Source organism: Dasypus novemcinctus, chromosome 22 (assembly GCF_030445035.2).
Source record: "Dasypus novemcinctus isolate mDasNov1 chromosome 22, mDasNov1.1.hap2, whole genome shotgun sequence".
NCBI classification, from domain to species: Eukaryota; Metazoa; Chordata; class Mammalia; order Cingulata; family Dasypodidae; genus Dasypus; species Dasypus novemcinctus.
The window spans coordinates 43,260,991-43,277,533 of record NC_080694.1 but is presented as its reverse complement, the minus strand read 5'-3'; the positions used below and the strand labels follow the sequence as shown (position 1 = coordinate 43,277,533).

At 37.6% G+C, this 16,543-nt stretch overlaps 1 protein-coding gene across 1 annotated transcript in view; it reads right to left on the bottom strand.

The window, feature by feature from the left end:
• The window catches only part of SYCP2L (synaptonemal complex protein 2 like), a 141,766-nt gene that overhangs the window by 38,710 nt on the left and 86,513 nt on the right, over positions 1–16,543 (bottom strand). Inside the window, exons 21-24 of the mRNA XM_058285113.1 lie at positions 15,764–15,812; positions 13,241–13,388; positions 11,916–11,965; positions 8,844–8,973 (exon numbers count right to left, since the gene is read on the bottom strand). Of these exons, the coding sequence (XP_058141096.1) occupies positions 8,844–8,973; positions 11,916–11,965; positions 13,241–13,388; positions 15,764–15,812 (377 nt within the window). The remainder of the gene's footprint in view (positions 1–8,843; positions 8,974–11,915; positions 11,966–13,240; positions 13,389–15,763; positions 15,813–16,543) is intronic.

Below are 16,543 nucleotides of genomic sequence, written 5' to 3'. Positions count from 1 at the left end.
ACAGGAATAACATTGAAAAACTATACAACACTGCTAAAACAAATTGAAGACCTAAACAAATGGAAAGACATTCTGTGTTCATGCGTTGGACAACTAAATATCATGAAGATGTCAATCCTACCCAAACTGATTTATATGCAATCCAGTCAAAATTCTAATAGCCTACTTTACAGAAATAGAAAAGGCAATTACCAAATTTATTTGGAAGGAAAACGGCCCCTGAATAGTCAAAAATGTCCCAATAAAGAAAAGCAATGTGGGTGGACTGTCACTGCCTGGCCTTGAAACATATTACAAAGGTACAGTGGTCAAAACAACATGGTGTTGGTATAAAGACAGACACATTGATCAGTGGAACAGAATTGAGAGGCCAGAAATAGACCCTCACCTCTACGGCCAACTGATATTTTACCAAGCTACCAAGTCCACACACCAGGACAAAACAGTCTCTTCAACAAATGGTGCTGGGAGAACTGGATATTCATAATGAAAAGAATGAAAGAGCACCCCTATCTCACTCCTTATACAAGAATCAATGCAAAATGGATTAAAGGCCTAAATATAAAATCTAGGACCATAAACTACTAGAAGAAAATATAGGGAAACATCTTCAAGATCTTGTGGTAGGTGGTGGTTTCCTGAACCTTACACCCAAAGCATGAGCAACAAAAGAAAACAGATAAACAGGACCTCATCAAAATTAAACACTTTTGGACTTCAAAGGACTTTGTCAAAAGGGTGAAAGAGCAGCTGATTCATTGGGAGGAAATATTTGGAAATCCCTTATCTGATAAGGGTTTACTATCCAGAATATACTAATATAAAGAGATGCTACAACTCAAAAAAGATAAACAACCCCATTAAAACATGGGCAAAAGACTTGAATAGATATTTGACTAAAGAAGAAATACAAATGGTGAGAAAACACATGAAAAAATGTTCAACATCACTAAGGATCAGGGAAATGTAAATCAAAGCTGCAATGAGATACAATTTCACACCTATTAGAATGGCCACTATTAAAAAGACAGAAAACTACAAGTGTTGGAGAGGATGTGACGAGACAGAAATCCTTATTGACTGTTTGTAGGAATGTAGAATGGTAAGCCACTGTGGAGGACTATTTATTTGGCAGTTCCTAAGGAGATTGAATATAGATTTGCCATGTGACCCAGTGGTACGACTGTTAGGTATATATCCAGAAGAACTAACACCTGCACACTGATGTTCATAGCAGCATTATTCACAATTGCCAAAAGATAGAAACAACCCAGGTGTCCATCAACTGGTGAATGAATAAACAAATTGTGGCGTATACATACAGTGGAATATTATGAAGCTGTAGGAATAAAGTGTGAAGCATATGACAAGAAGGATGAACCTGGAGGACATTATATTGAGTGAAGCCAGACACACAAGGACATATACTGTATGACTGCATTTTTATGAACTACATACATTATATAAACTCATGGAGTTAATATTAATAACTAGGGTATAAGTCACCAGAAAATAGGGTTAGAGAATGGGAAGCTGAAGTTTAATCTGTACAGAATTGGTAAAAAGGTTGTTTATAAATCTTTGGAAATGAACAGAAATGTTGAAAGCACCTCAAGGTGTTTCTAACTAGCAGTGCTATATGTGGGTATGACTGTAGTTGAAAGCAAAAGTCTAAAGTCAGGTATATCACTAGAAGGAAAGCTTAAAAATGTAACATGGGACTGAATAGCATAGTGAAACCTCGTGATAAATATGAGTATGGGTAGTATTGCATATATAAGACTGTTTTTCTTTGAAACTGAGCAAATGTATGTTAACGTTTGAAGAGGTTAATATCAGGCAAAAATACAACCAAAGCATTCCTAGTGTAAAGTCATACATTTATAAACTTCCATTAAGGGTTAAAAAAAAAAAAAAGGAAATGTCCTAAGTGAAAGAAACTAGACAAAAGATACTACATATTGTTCAACTCCATCTATACAAAATATAAATACAAATAAATTAGATGGAAAGAGAATAGCAGCTATGTATGGCAAGGAAGCACAAAGAGATTGAGAGGTGATTATTAAGGTTAGAGCTTTTTTGGTTTGTCTTTTTATTATCAGAATAGTGAAAATGCTCTAATAATAATTGAAGTGATGAATGCACCACTATGAGAGTATACCAAATACCATATATTGTACACTTTGGATGGACTGCATACTTTACGAATATGTATCAATAAAACTGATTTTAAAAAGAAATGAAAAGGGGGACATAACTGCCAACTCTACTGAAGTAAAATGCACTATGAGAGTATACTATGAACAATGAATGTCGAAGAATAAAATAACCTAGATGAAATGGACAAATTTTGAGAAATACGTAAACTATCTACACTGACTCAAGTAGAAATAGAAAATCTCAAAAGACCAAAAACTATTAAAGAGTTTGGATCAGGAATAAAAAACCTCCCAACAAAGAAAAGCCCAGGACCAAACGGCTTCAGATGTATATTTTACCATTCATTGAAAGAAGAATTAACAACAAACCTGCTGAAACTCCACAAAAATTAAGAGGAGGGCATACTACCTAATTCATTCTATGATGCCAACATTACCCTAATTCCAAAGTCATATAAAGATACCATGAGAAAAGAAAATTACAGAACAATGTATTTATGATTATAGTTGCAAATATCCTCAATGAAATACTAGCAAACCAAATCCAACCACCCATTAAATGAGTGTCACATCATGATCAAGTGGGATTTGTCCCAGGTATGCAAGGGTAGCTCAACTTAAGAAATCAAGTAATACATCACATTAACAGAATGAAGGGGAAAAAAACCACATGATCATTTCAAATTATGCAGAAAAGGCATTTGACAAAACTCAGCAACACTTCTTGATAAAAACACTTATAAAATTATGAATAGATGAAAACTTCCTCAACATGATAAAGGGCATATATAAAAACTCACAGCTAACATCATACTTAATGGTAAAAGACTAAAAGCTTTCCCTCTGAGATCGGAAATAAGTCAAGGGAAGCGGACTTGGCCCAGAGGTAAGGGTGTCGGCCTACCACATGGAAGGTCCGCCGTTCAAACCCCGGGCCTCCTTGACCCATGTGGAGCTGGCCCATGCGCAGTGCTGATGCACGCAAGGAGTGCCGTACCCTACAGAGGGTGTCCCCGCATAGGGGAGCTCCACACACAAGGAGTGCGCCCCGTAGGGAGAGCTGCCCAGCGCGAAAGAAAGTGCAACCTGCCCAGGAATGGCGCTGCACACAAGGAGAGCTGACACAACAACAAGATGACGCAACAAAAAGAAACAGATTCCTGGAGCTGCTGCTAAGGATAGAAGCACAGAAGAGCGCAAGGAATGGACACAGAGAGCAGACAACTGGGGGGAAGGAGGAGAAATAAATAAATAAATAAAATAAAAATAAGAATAAAAAAATAAAAATAAATTGATGGCTTACAATTAGGTCTTGTATTTAAAAAAAAAAAAAAAAGAAGTCAGTCAAGAATGCCTTACTCAACATTGTACTGGAAGTTCTAGACAGGACAATTAGGTAGGTAAGTAAGTAAATACATACATACATAAATGGCATCCAAATTGGAAAGGAAGTAAAACTTTTCCTATTTGCAGATAACATGATCCTCTACAAAGAAAACCCTGAAAAATCCACAATAAAGAGCTTAGGCTTAATGAATGAATTCAGTAAAGTGGCAGGGTACAACATCAACATCCAAAATTCATTAGCATTTCTGTATACCAGTAATGAATAATCAGAAGATATTGAGGGAAAAATTCCATTTATAAGAGAAACCAAAAATATAAAATATCTACAAATCAATCTAAGAAAGGATATAATGGACTTGTACACAGAAAACCACAAAACACTGTTAAAAGAAATCAAGGAAGATCTAATGAATTCTTTGTTGATGACTTGGAAGACTAAATATTGATATCAATTCTGCCCAGAGCAAGTTATAGATTCAATGCAGTCCCCATCAAAAACCAATCTACTCTGCAGAAATAGGAAAGTCAAACATCAAATTTATATGGGAGAGTAAGGGATTCCCAAATAGCCAAGGTCACCTTGAAAATGAATGAAGTTGAATGACTCCCACTTCCTGATCTTAAAACTTAATACACTTAGTTGCTGGGGGGGGAGTTGTGGGGTGGGGGTGGTGGGGTTGAAGGGGTCCTCATATATTTTTTTGTAATGTAATATTTTTACAAAATCAATTAAAAAAAATTTTTTAAAAACTTAGACCTTACACCCAAAGAATGAGCAACAAAAGAAAAAAATAGATAAATGGGACTGCCTCATAATTAAACACTTTTGTATTTCAAATGATTTTAAGAAGGTAAAAAGGCAGCCAAAATGATGCAAAAAGCTTCGGAAACTATAAATCTGAAAGAAACCAAAGAAACCAAAGAAAGCCTAAATAAATAGAAGGACATTCCATGTTCATTCCTTGGAAGACTAAATATTAAGATGTCAATTTTACCTAAACTGATTTACAGATTCAATGCAATTCCAATAAAAATCCCAACAGCCTTTTTTGCAGAAATGGAAAAGCTAATTTTCAAATTTATTTGGAAGGGTAAGAGGCCTTGAATAGCCAAAAGTATCTTAAAAATGAAGAATGAAGATGGAGGGCTCATTTTCTGACTTTAAAAGCATATTATTGGGAAGCAGATTTGGCCCAACAGATAGGGCATCCACCTACCACATGAGAGGTCCAAGGTTCAGACCCAGGGCTCCTGACATGTGTGATGAGCTGGTCCATGCGCAGTGCTGATGCATGCAAGGAGTGCTGTGTCATGCAGGGCTGTTCCCTGTGTAGGGGATCCCCACGTGCAAGGAGTGCACCCCATAAGGAAAGTCGTCTAGCGTGAAAAAAGTGCAGCCTGCCCAGGAATGGCAATATGGAGAGTTGATGCAGCAAGATGATTCAACAAAAATGAGACACAGATTTTGGGTGGCACTGACACAAGCAGACACAGAAGAACACACAGCGAATGGACACAGCAGACAACTGGGGGAGGGGGGGTGTGGGGAAGGGGAGAGAATTTTTCAAGAAGCATATTAATTTTATACAGTGGTAAAAACAACATGGTACCAGTATAAAGATAAACATATTGACCAATGGAACTAAATCAGGACCTCAGTAAGACCCTCACATCTATGGTAAACTGATTTATGACAAGGCTGGCAATCCTACCCAGCTGGGTCAGAACAGCCTATTCAACAAATGGCGCTGGCAGAACTGGATATCCATACTCAAAAGAAAGAAGACTCTCTCATATCTTTTATAAAAATTAACTCAAAATGGACCAAGGACCAAAATATAAAAGCCACAACCATAAAACTTCTAGAAAAAAATGTAAGGAAACATCTTCAAAGTCTTGTGGTAGGCAGTAGTTTCTTAAACCTTACACCCAAAGCATGAGCAACAAAAATAGATCAATGGAACCTCCTCAAAATTAAACCCTTTTGTTCTTCAAAAGACTTTGTCAAGAAAGTAAAAATGCAGCCTACTCAATGGGAGACAATATTTGGAAACTTCATATCCAGTGAGGGTTGATATCCATGCTATATAAAGAGATCAGACAACTCAATGATAAAAAAAAAGACAAGCAACCCAATTTAAAAATGGGCAAAAGACTTGAATAGACATTTCTCCAAAGAGGAAATACAAATGGCCAAAAAGCACATACAAAATACTCAGTATAACTAGCTATTGGGAAATGCAGATCGAAACTTTAATGAGATATCATTTCCCACCTTATAGAGAGGCCATTTGCAACATAAACCCAGAAAACTACAAGTCTGTGGATATAAATGTCAACTGAAGAAAACTAGAGAATAATATAGGGCAGGGGTTCTTAACCTTTTTTGTTCCATGGACTCCTTTTCTTCCAGTCAGGTAAAAACCACTGACCCCTTACTAAGTCCACACTATATTGTATATTATTTAATAAATAAATCACACTCACACCAACACATCCCCACAAGAATGTTTTTTGAATTTCAATTCAATATCATGGACCGCTGGTTAAGAACCCCTGAACTAGGGTATGCCTAACATAGTGATTTTGGTGGAGGATGAAGATTGTTGTTAATAGTATAAATAAAAGAATTTTTTTTTTACAAAGTGCTAAGAACATGATGTTACAGGAGAATTACAACTAATGTAACATAGACAATAGTTAACAGTAATGTAATATTTTTGCAGCAATGGCAAAGAAGATATATCAATTCTAAGAGATGACTATAGCAGGATATCAGTGGGTGTGGGAGTTTTCCTTTTTGAGTAATGAAAATGTTCTAAAATTGACTGAGGTGATGATAGCACAACTTTGTGATGAATAGGAGAGCCACTGAGTGTACATTTTGAATGGACTTTACAAAACATGAGACTGTAAAACACAGGGAAGCCCGTGATGGAAGATGGAGTATGGTTAACAGGACAAATATGAGAATATTCTCTCATGAATTACAACAAATACTAATGGAGGGTGTTAATAATTGGGTGGGTTGAGGAATAAATACACCAAATGTGAGATATGGGCTATAGTTAGTAGCAATATTTTGATGATGCTCTTTTATAGTTTCTAACAAATGTTTCACAACATTGCAAGGTGTTGGTGGTGGGTGATATATGGGAGTCTTGTATGATGATAGGCATTTTTGTTTTGTAAGTTTACCACTTTTACTCTATGCCTATTGTTTATGTATGAATGATATACTTCAATAGAGTTTTATTTTAAAAAATAGAAGACAACAAGTGCTGGAGGGGATGTGGAGAAACAGGAACATTCCTTCACTGTTGGTGGGATTGTAAAATGATGCAGCCTTTGTAGAAGACAGTTTGGTGGTTCCTCAGGAAGCTAAATATCAAACTAAAGCATGATCCAGCAATGTCACTACTAGGAATATATTCAGAAGAGCTGAAAGCAAGGAAACAAACTGACATTTCATACAAATTTTCATAGAAGCATTATTCACAATTGCTAAAAGATGGAACCAGCCCAAGTGTCCATCAAATGACGAATGGCTAAACAAAATGTGGTATATACATACAATGGAATACTATTCAGCTGTAAGAAGAAATAAACTAGGGAAGCACATGACAACATGAATGAACCTTGAGGACATTATGTTGAGTGACGTAAGCCAGACGTAAAAGGACAAATATCGTATGGTCTCACTGATATGAACTAAATACAATAGGTAAACTTATGGAGTTGGATTATGGATTATAGGTTAGTAGGAGACAGAGTGTGGATTGAGAATAGGAAGCTGAAGCTGAATGTATGTAGAATGTTTAATAAGAGCAATTGTAAATATGTGGTAATGGATGGAGTTGAGAGGATAGTAGCACATTATAATGAGTATAATGCTGCCCATTGATAAATGTGATTGTGGCTGAAAGGGGTAGTCTAAAATAGTAATACTGCAATATTTTTGTAGCAAAAGCAAAGAAAGTACTATATCAATGCTAAAGGTAAAAAAATATATGGGGTTAATTTTATGAGATATGAACATGAATAAGCTTTTTTTTCCTTCATTTTCTTCATTAATAAGGAGACTTTGGTCACATCATTTAACCAATCTGTGCTCATTTATGTATCTTTCTGAACATTGGAGAAACAAAGTAGTTTGTTTTTAGGATTAAATGAGATAAATGTGCCTGGATAGAATATTTTAGAGTAATGCTTCCATAATTTGTTAATCTGCCTTTTACCTGTCATTTTGTTTTTTGAGGTTGAAATAAAGTTTACTGAAAAAAAAATTACTTTTTCACAGAGAGCTTCCTTATGAAAGTAAAAACCTACAGAATGGGGGAAATACTTGGAAACCACATATCCGATAAGGATTTAAAATCAAGACTTATAAAGAAATCCTTCACTTCAACAAGAAAAAGAGAGACAAGCAAATTTTTAAATGTGCAAAAGCCTTGAATAGACATTTCTCTAAAGAAGAAACGGCCAAAATGCACATGAAGAAGATGCTTAACATCACTGGCCACTAGGGAAATGCAAATCAAAACCGCAATGAGATACCTTTCACACCCATTAGAATGGTTACTGTTTTAAAAATTGAAAATAAGTGTTGAAGAGGACATGAAGGAAAAAGAGAATAGTCCATCATTGTCAGGAATGTAAAATCTTTCCTTGCTTCTTTTCTGCCAGTGGCAGCCAAGCCAAAAGGTTATCGGTCAAGTGTTCACTAAGTGCCGTGTTTCCAGGCAATGTGCTAAGCTGTAGGATGACAATGGTAAACGAACAAAACCCCTTTTCTTAAACTCAAACATATAGTTTCAGTAAAATAAAGTGGAGGTGTAGGTAAAGCTAGCTAACGCTAAAGAGGTCAGGGGATGAGCCTACTTTAGTCCCCCAGGCTAAATCTGGTTTTGTAAATGTATTTTTTATGGGAATGCAACCCTGCTCATTTGGTTTCCATATTGCCTTTGGATGATTTCCTGCCCAAAATTCCAAGATGAGAAGCTTTAACAAAAACCAGACTTATAGAAGAGTGGAAAATATTTACTATATTGTTCTTTACAAAATAAAAAACAAAAGCCAAACCCTGCTATTGGTCATCTTTTGAGTTTTCTTGCTAAAATTGGAAAAAGCACCAACAATCCTTACATCAACCTGATCCCAAATATTAGAGGGAACTAAAACATAACGACCTCTGTCCTTTGTTAACGGGGGCATCAGAGGAAAAAAACAATCTTCACACTTCCACAATAGATATTAATAGAAAAATGGTTTATTAGCTTTAAACTACTTTTCCCCTAAAATATATATTCTTTACATAGACAAAAAATCATGTACCTTTTATCTGGGTGGAATCCTCAGGAGTTAGGAAGGCAGAACTACTTTGGAATTTTGGTCCAGAAATTTTTGGAGTTGTGGTGTCATTTTGCCTAGAGGTATCATTCCTTGATGGTGTTACAAGTTTAACCTAAAATACAGTATTTTTTTTAAGTGTTAACATTCAAAACCATTCAAAACAAGTTAGCAATAAATTCCAAGACATTTTCAAAGTCCTTTTAAAAAGCTGAAGTTCTGGATTTAGCCCATTTGAAAATAGACACCAAGAACATAAGATCCCAGAGTTGGAAGAACATTACAGCATATTTCAATGTATAACTCCAAACCAGTGGTTCTCAAAGTGTGGTCCCAAAACCAGACTAGTGCTTAAGCATCATCTGAGAATGTTAGAAACACAAATTCTCAAGTCCACCTGTGATCTATTCAGTCAGAAATCTGGGGACAAGATGCAGCAATCTGCATTTCAATAAGCCATCTGGTAGTTCTAACGATCACTGAGTATGAGAGCCACTGCTCTAAATCAGGTGTCCACAACCTACGCTCACATTCTGTTCTTGTCAATAAAGCTTTATTGAAACTCAGCACAAGCATGTGTTTCCATATCGTCTATGGCTGCTTCCTGGTGACAAAGTCAGAGCTGAGTAGTTGCCACAGAGGCCATTTACCCTGCAAAGCCTAAAATATTTATTTGCTGGCCTTTTACAGAAAATTCCTGACCCATGCTCTACATTTTTCTCTTAAACTCAGACACAGAGAAGTGTATTTTGAATACTGATATTTGTACAAAGTCAGCAAAGTCTTCCCTGAGAATCAGCCCAGACTTCTCACCTGCTGTATGACTTAAATTTACAGATTCCCAACTTCCAGTTGAAGCGATGATGTTTCTTAGGTGCTTGTTTAAAGGAAAATCTGTATTTACTAGTCACTGTCCATTCGGCTCCCTTCTAACTAACCCATTACTTTGGGTTGAAATGGTCAACAAATATCTTAGTGTTTTTTGTGCTTTACAAGTTTAAACATCCTCTCGCTATAGAACACAAGTGCCCTGTAGTTTCACAAAGTCCAATCTCTGCCAAGGCTGACAGGGCAGTCAGGCAAGGTCAAGGCAGTGGCGAGCTACAGCTGGAGCTTGGAGAACCCACCTCCACTAACCTCAGTGCATTTCTGCAGGGGAGGCAGTGCTGTCGATACCCTCAGAATCACAGCAGCCATCCCTGATAAAACCCTTCCATGCCTGGCCCCATCCGATGCAGTCTTTACGCATCTCATCCGACAAGATAGAAAAAGCAACTGCTGAGAGAGGTGACACCACCACTAAGAGGCAAAATTTGGTTTTGACTATGTCTGGAAGAAATGGATGTCCCTAATTCTTAACAACTTGGGTATAAAAACAAAGTAAAAAGAAATTTGATGGTTTAGTCAATATTTGTATAATCTGGGAGGAATGTCAACCATTTGCAAAATAATGCGAAATTATTAGAAACTTTGGAAGTAACATGTCAACAAAGTGAAAACGAAGGGAAAGATGATCTCAGCAAGTTTATCTTAAAATATAAATTCAAAAGAGCAAGAATTTGTGGAAAATCAGGAGAGACCAGATTTTTGGTATTGATAAGTGACCATGAGTAAGATTGGGAACAGTGAAAAAAAAATCCTAAATCTTTACCTAAGATTCATACTCATGATGGTTAAGTTCACGTGTCAACTTCGCAGGTTTTGGTGTCGAGTTATTTGGTCAAGCCAGCACTGGCCTGATTATTGCTGTAAGGATATTTTGTGGATTTAAATCATTAGTAACTTGATTTTACCTATGGCTGATTATTCATAATACTAGAGTAGATAGGTTTATGTCCAAGAGACTTAAATCTCTAGACTGGCCATGTGCCAGTCAGGCACTGAATCTCAACACAGTTGCAACACCTTCTCTCCAGTTCATTGGACTCACCCGGGACAACTAACAAGGAAATGATGATAGACAAAGACCATCCGAAGGAACAGAGAGAGTCTACTAATGCAAGCAAGATAGTCCCATCCATCTGCCCCATGGGACCTAAGTCCCTCTCAGTTAGACGTGGGATGGGCATCACCATCCCAGAATCCTCAGGTTTGGGAAATAAACAATGGACTAGAGTAGACTTACTGTTATTCTACTATAGACTTATTATTATTCTAGCAATGGAAGAACTTTAATCATTAATGTGGAGACAGTGGCCACAAGAGGTTCTGGGGAGGGAGAGGGGAATAATAGATGCAATATGGGGGCATTTTTGGGACACTGGAATTGTCCTGAATGACACTGCAATGATAGATATAGGCCATTATATATTTTGCCATAATTTACAAAATTGTGTGGGAGAGAGTAAACTACAATGTAATCTATAATCCACACTTAGTGGCAATACTCCAATATGTGTTCATCAATTGTAACAAATGCACCACACTAATGAAGGATGTTGTTAATGTAGGAAAGTGTGGGTAGGTTTGGGAATGGGGCATATGAGAATCCCTACATTTTTTTATGTAACATTTATATAATCTAAGTACCTTTTAAAAAATTTTTTTAAAATAAAAATAAAAAAATAAATCAACTGAGGAGACTGCCTTCACCAATAAGAGAATTCTCTTCCAATAAGTTGAAGGCTTTAAAAGGAGAAGTGAGGATGTCAGCAGTCAGAAAAGAGAATTTCCATCCCTACTTCAGCCAGTCCAGCTTCTCCTGGGGAATTCATAGAAAACCTTCATCAGTGTTCCTGGTTGGTGACCTGCCCTGTGGAATTTGGATTTTTGCATCCCGAGACACTTCTTATAAAAATCGTAAAATATTTACAGATGTCTCCTGTTGGTCTGTTTCCCTAGAGAAACCCTTACTAACATGATACTAAATGTTCAGAGGTTTTCGCAGTTCCTGTTGACAGTTACTTACATACTGGTGAACCACTGGTTTATTATGTTATTCTTAAATTCCTGAAAGGAATGTTTTGAGAAATCAGTGAAGATTAACCCTAAATAGATTGCCCCGTTTCTTGGTGGATGCAATGAGGACTCACAGCAACCCAAGGAAAATCCACTTACTTGGTCTGTCTTGTGATCACCGCTACTGCTGAAAGGGAAAAACGGCAAAACTGAAAGAAACCAAGGATACGATGGGTAAGTAAGTGTACTGGTGAGAAGCACAAAAGTTTGTTTCTGCCTCTACAGATGATAGGTGTTGCCGTGGGCTGAATTATGTCTCCCCAAAAGATACAGTTAAGTCCTAACTCCAGGTACCCATGAACGTGACCTTCTTTGGAAACAGGGTCTTTGCAGAGGTGTTCAAGATAATTGGGGTCATAATGGAGTAGGGTGGTCCTTATCTGGGGACGGGAGTCCTTAGAGGAAGAGGGAAACGTGGACATGCAGGGAGAATGCTGTGTGATGGAGGAGGCGAGGTCTGAGTGGTGCATTTACAGCCAGCTCTACTGGCCACCCCCAGAAGCTAGGAGAGGTGCCTGGAACAGACAATCCCTCAGAGCCTCCAGAAGGTACCAACTCTGCAGACACCTTGATTTCAAAAGTCTAGCCTCCAGGACTGAGACAAGTTCACGGGTTTTTGTTGTTGTTGTTCTGTTTTGAGGTACCGTGACCAGGGACCTCGAATTTGGGAAGCTGGTGCTCAACCACTGAGCTATACCAGTTCCAAGTTGGTTTGTCTGTTTACTTGTTTTGTGCCTGTTTTTTTTTTTTGTTGTTTTTAGGAGATACCAGGGATCAAACCTGGAACCTCATCCGTGGGAAGCAGGTGCTCAATCACTTAAGCTACATCCGCTCCCCAGTTCCTGTTGTTTTAAGCCAAGTTTACGGCTGCTTGTTACTGTAGTAGTAGGACACTAAGACACATGTCAACACTAGAAGCAACTCCCACTTCCCACAGCTCGCTCAAAAGCCCACCTCTCAAGACCCACTTCTAATTACTCAAACTTGTTTCCCACCATCTGGTATGAATTCTCTGCGCCACATGTCCCGTGAGTATCATTTCATACCCTGTTTTGTCCTTGCATTGTTACATAACTTAGCCTGCTTCCCCTTCTCCACAGCTTTTCAAATGCATTCTTTTTTTCAAGGGTTAGCTCAAGTTCTATCCATTTCTTCCTTGAAGCTTTTCTGATCACTCCACCTGATACAAGGCTTCTCTCGTCTGAACTCCTACCCATCTGTTATCCATACTTAACAATTATTGATTAATCCCATTTTCTTCTGGACTATCTAATGTAAGTTAATTTTGCCTTTCTCATAAGATTGTGGCAGGGAAGGAGTTCACTTGATCACAAGTGTGGTAATCCTTTTCTATGACATACTGAAAAATAAACACTGGCTAATTTTATTTGAAAGGTGACTCGAAAGACACACCCCAAGCTTACCTCTTAAGCTACTTCTGGCTCGTGTTCTTTTTCTATTGGAATATGGTTTGAGAGATTTCCTTTTCTGAGTACTGGTCCAAGATGTTTCACTGGTACTATTACTTGAATCTTGATCGCTCTCAGAGAAAAGATGTTTCCTGATATTATACTTTTACAAACAGAGATGACAAAGGAGAACTTTTAAAGGGGCGTTAGAGCCATTTAGGTACAGCTAAACATAGCTACAAGTAATATAAAAGAGAAGTCAGTCCTTCTAAAAGACTAGACCCTCTTACATAATAAAAGCTACAGAAGGAAGAAGGGGAGAAAAAAGGAGAAAAGGATTATTTCATTAGTCAATTCTCAACCAAGTAGCTATTAAAAAATGACAAAACCCTCTCTAATCAAATCTTTGCAATGAGAGTTAGGTGAGTGTTCAAAAGGTAATGTACCTGAATATCTAACACTGTAACTTCAAAATACTGATATAAATAACAAAAGAAAGCCTAAAAATATTTTTTGTATAGACATGCTTCTCTATGTCTTCGAGGAACTAAAATAAAACAGAAGAATCAGTTCTGCTTAAACCTTAAAACATTTTGAAACAGCCTGAACTACAAAAGTTTAGAGATTTCAAGCAAACTTAATCTATTTTGGTGGATTAGTCAATTGAGATTTATATTTCTTTAAAACTTTTTCTGCTTTTGCATTAGATTTAAAAATGCTGTGACTAATAAATGTTTATGCTAGGCTCTAACACAGAGTTTGTTTTGATTTTTAAAATACTTTTTTTTAAAAGGCTTACTCTATTTGAAATCTACTGTGTTCCTAAAGAAGTAAACCTCAAACCACCTCAAATTACCATGGCTAGGTAGAGGCTCTACCATTTAGCTGGAACAATTTAGCCTCATTTCAGGCCAAGTAGGATTCTCATGAATCTAAACTCATTACGTGGTGAAAGCATCTCACGTAGGGTCCTCAAATATGACATGCGTCACCCAGAGGAGGCACGCACTGCCTGGAATGGCAAAACGCAGTCAGCTCCCCAGGCCACGGCGGGTAGAATGCACACCAGCGCTGGCGCGAGCACGACCCCTAACGTTTTAGGTGGGTGATAGCTAGTTTCCTATTTTTCAAATGAGCTCATTTTTAAAGTCTCAGTTCCCCGCATTTAAAATTTTTAGCCACTCAACGTTTTGTAGCAAAGACCATTTTTTTAAAAAAGGAACTTTGTTGAGTTAGGCCTATTGGTTCTTTCATAGTTTGTAACAAACATCTCATGACAATGCAGGGTGTTGGTGGAGGGTTGATGTACGGGACCCCTGTATGATGTCGTGCAGGTTTGCTTCGTAAGTTCACAACTTCCACTATACACTTATATGTTCGTATATAATGATAGAAAGATAATAATAATCAGTTTGGTTAGGGAAAAATACTTTGTTTAGTAGTAATATTTTGACAATGCTCTTTCATCAGTTAAAAAGGTTTAAAAAGATTGCAAGTTATTGGTGGTAGGGTGAGTTGTTATGTTTGTTTGATGTTATGTTTGTTTTGTAAGTTCACAATATTTTACATTTATTATGTATGAGTGATATAGTTCAATAAAATAAGATTCCAGTTTTACTATAAATTTACTATTAATACATGTTACTCTAACCTTCAGGGGTAGAAAAGTGTTGGGGGAACCCCACATTTGCTCAAGAGTTCTCAGATCGTTGTCTTGTAAAGAGGAAACATCCTATCACTTAATGGACCTGTGTGAGGCTTTCCTAGTTTCTTCGCTTTTATGAAACAAGATATTGAAAGTTATTTAGGAAAACTAAAGTCCCTAAAGCAGTGGTTCTTAAATTTGGCTGTACGATAGAATCACGAGGGGGTGGGGTCCCTAAAAAACGCCAGTGCCTCGGCATCAGGTTGAGCTGGTAAGTCGGGACCCCTGGGGGAAGGGCCAGGCTCTGTGTGTCCTCCAGCCCCCCAAGGGACTCCAGTTTGAGGACTGGGCAGCTGCTGTTGGGATCCACAGCCAGAAGAGAACCAGCGTGAGCTTTCCCTAGTTAACTTGAAGATCATGATGGCAATTTTAGAGAAAAATGTTCATTTAATGTCCATTATAGAGGTTAAAAAGTATATCCACCGCAGCACCGTGCTTCCCAACGTGGTACCTGGCAAAGGTGCGATTTGGTGCACACAAGTACATACTCAGAAGAAGTCTCCATCAGGTGCTAGCAGCCTTTTAATCTCTTACAATTACCAATCCTCTTTTTTTAACAGAAAAAGAACAGGCTTCAGGTTCAAAACCTACAACACGTGTAACTTCAATACATTATTGTAATTTTTAACAGTATTTATCTGGGGGCTTACCTAATATTTGTTACAAGTCGTGCTGATTTTACATTTGAAATTGAAATAGTTTTTTCAAAATAGGTTTAAGGTCAATTTAAGAAATACATAGATAAGTAGAGCTGTGATCTTTTGATAATGGTAACTGCATAATGTCATAACTGCAATTTGCGAAGCATTATTCTTAAAATATTATTTTATTACCGTTAGGCTTGTTTCTTGCTTCCTGTCACCCTTGAAAGCAGAATTTGCCCTAAAACAAAATATATTAAATAAGTGAAATTTGTACAACCACCACCCTCCTCCTTCCCCCTTCACTGCCCTAACTCTTTATCTCCTTCAAGTGCTCTTCATCTGGTCATGAGTCCAGTGAAAAGGACGGACCCCTTTCCTGGACTTGAAGTTCTTGCTTCCATCAAAACTTATTTTGTAATCTATTCCCACAGACTGCCATTTAAAACAAAGGAAATCTCTGCTGAGCTGTTACAACTTTCTCTTTTAGCCATTGCTGAGGACAAGCATCTACAGATGAGGGAGAGGGTAGGGTCAGCAAGTAACTAGAGAGTTGGGTCATTGCTGAAGATTTGGGCTTTTCAAGTCTGCTTGTACCTTAGAATCACCTGGGAAAGGAGGAGCTAATGCTGGGCTCCACCCCAGATTCTGTTGCAACTTGTCTGGGGTACAGCCCTGGGTGCAGGTATATTCTTTTAAAGCTTGCCCCATGATTTTAAGGTGCTTCCAGGTTTGAGAATAGCCACAGAGGAATTGATCCTGTCTGCCTTAAGGCCGTGATGATTTTGCAGAGGAAAATACACTAACCCACATGAATTTGCCCATTGATGTGAAGATTGTGTAAGGAAGCTTTCTAAGAGTCTATAGTCAGGATTAGCTTGCCTTTGGCATCAGCAGAAGGTTGGTCATCCAATACTTGAAAGTGCTTAGATTTAGAATGCATGGCTTTGGATAAAGAAAGTAACAAAAACC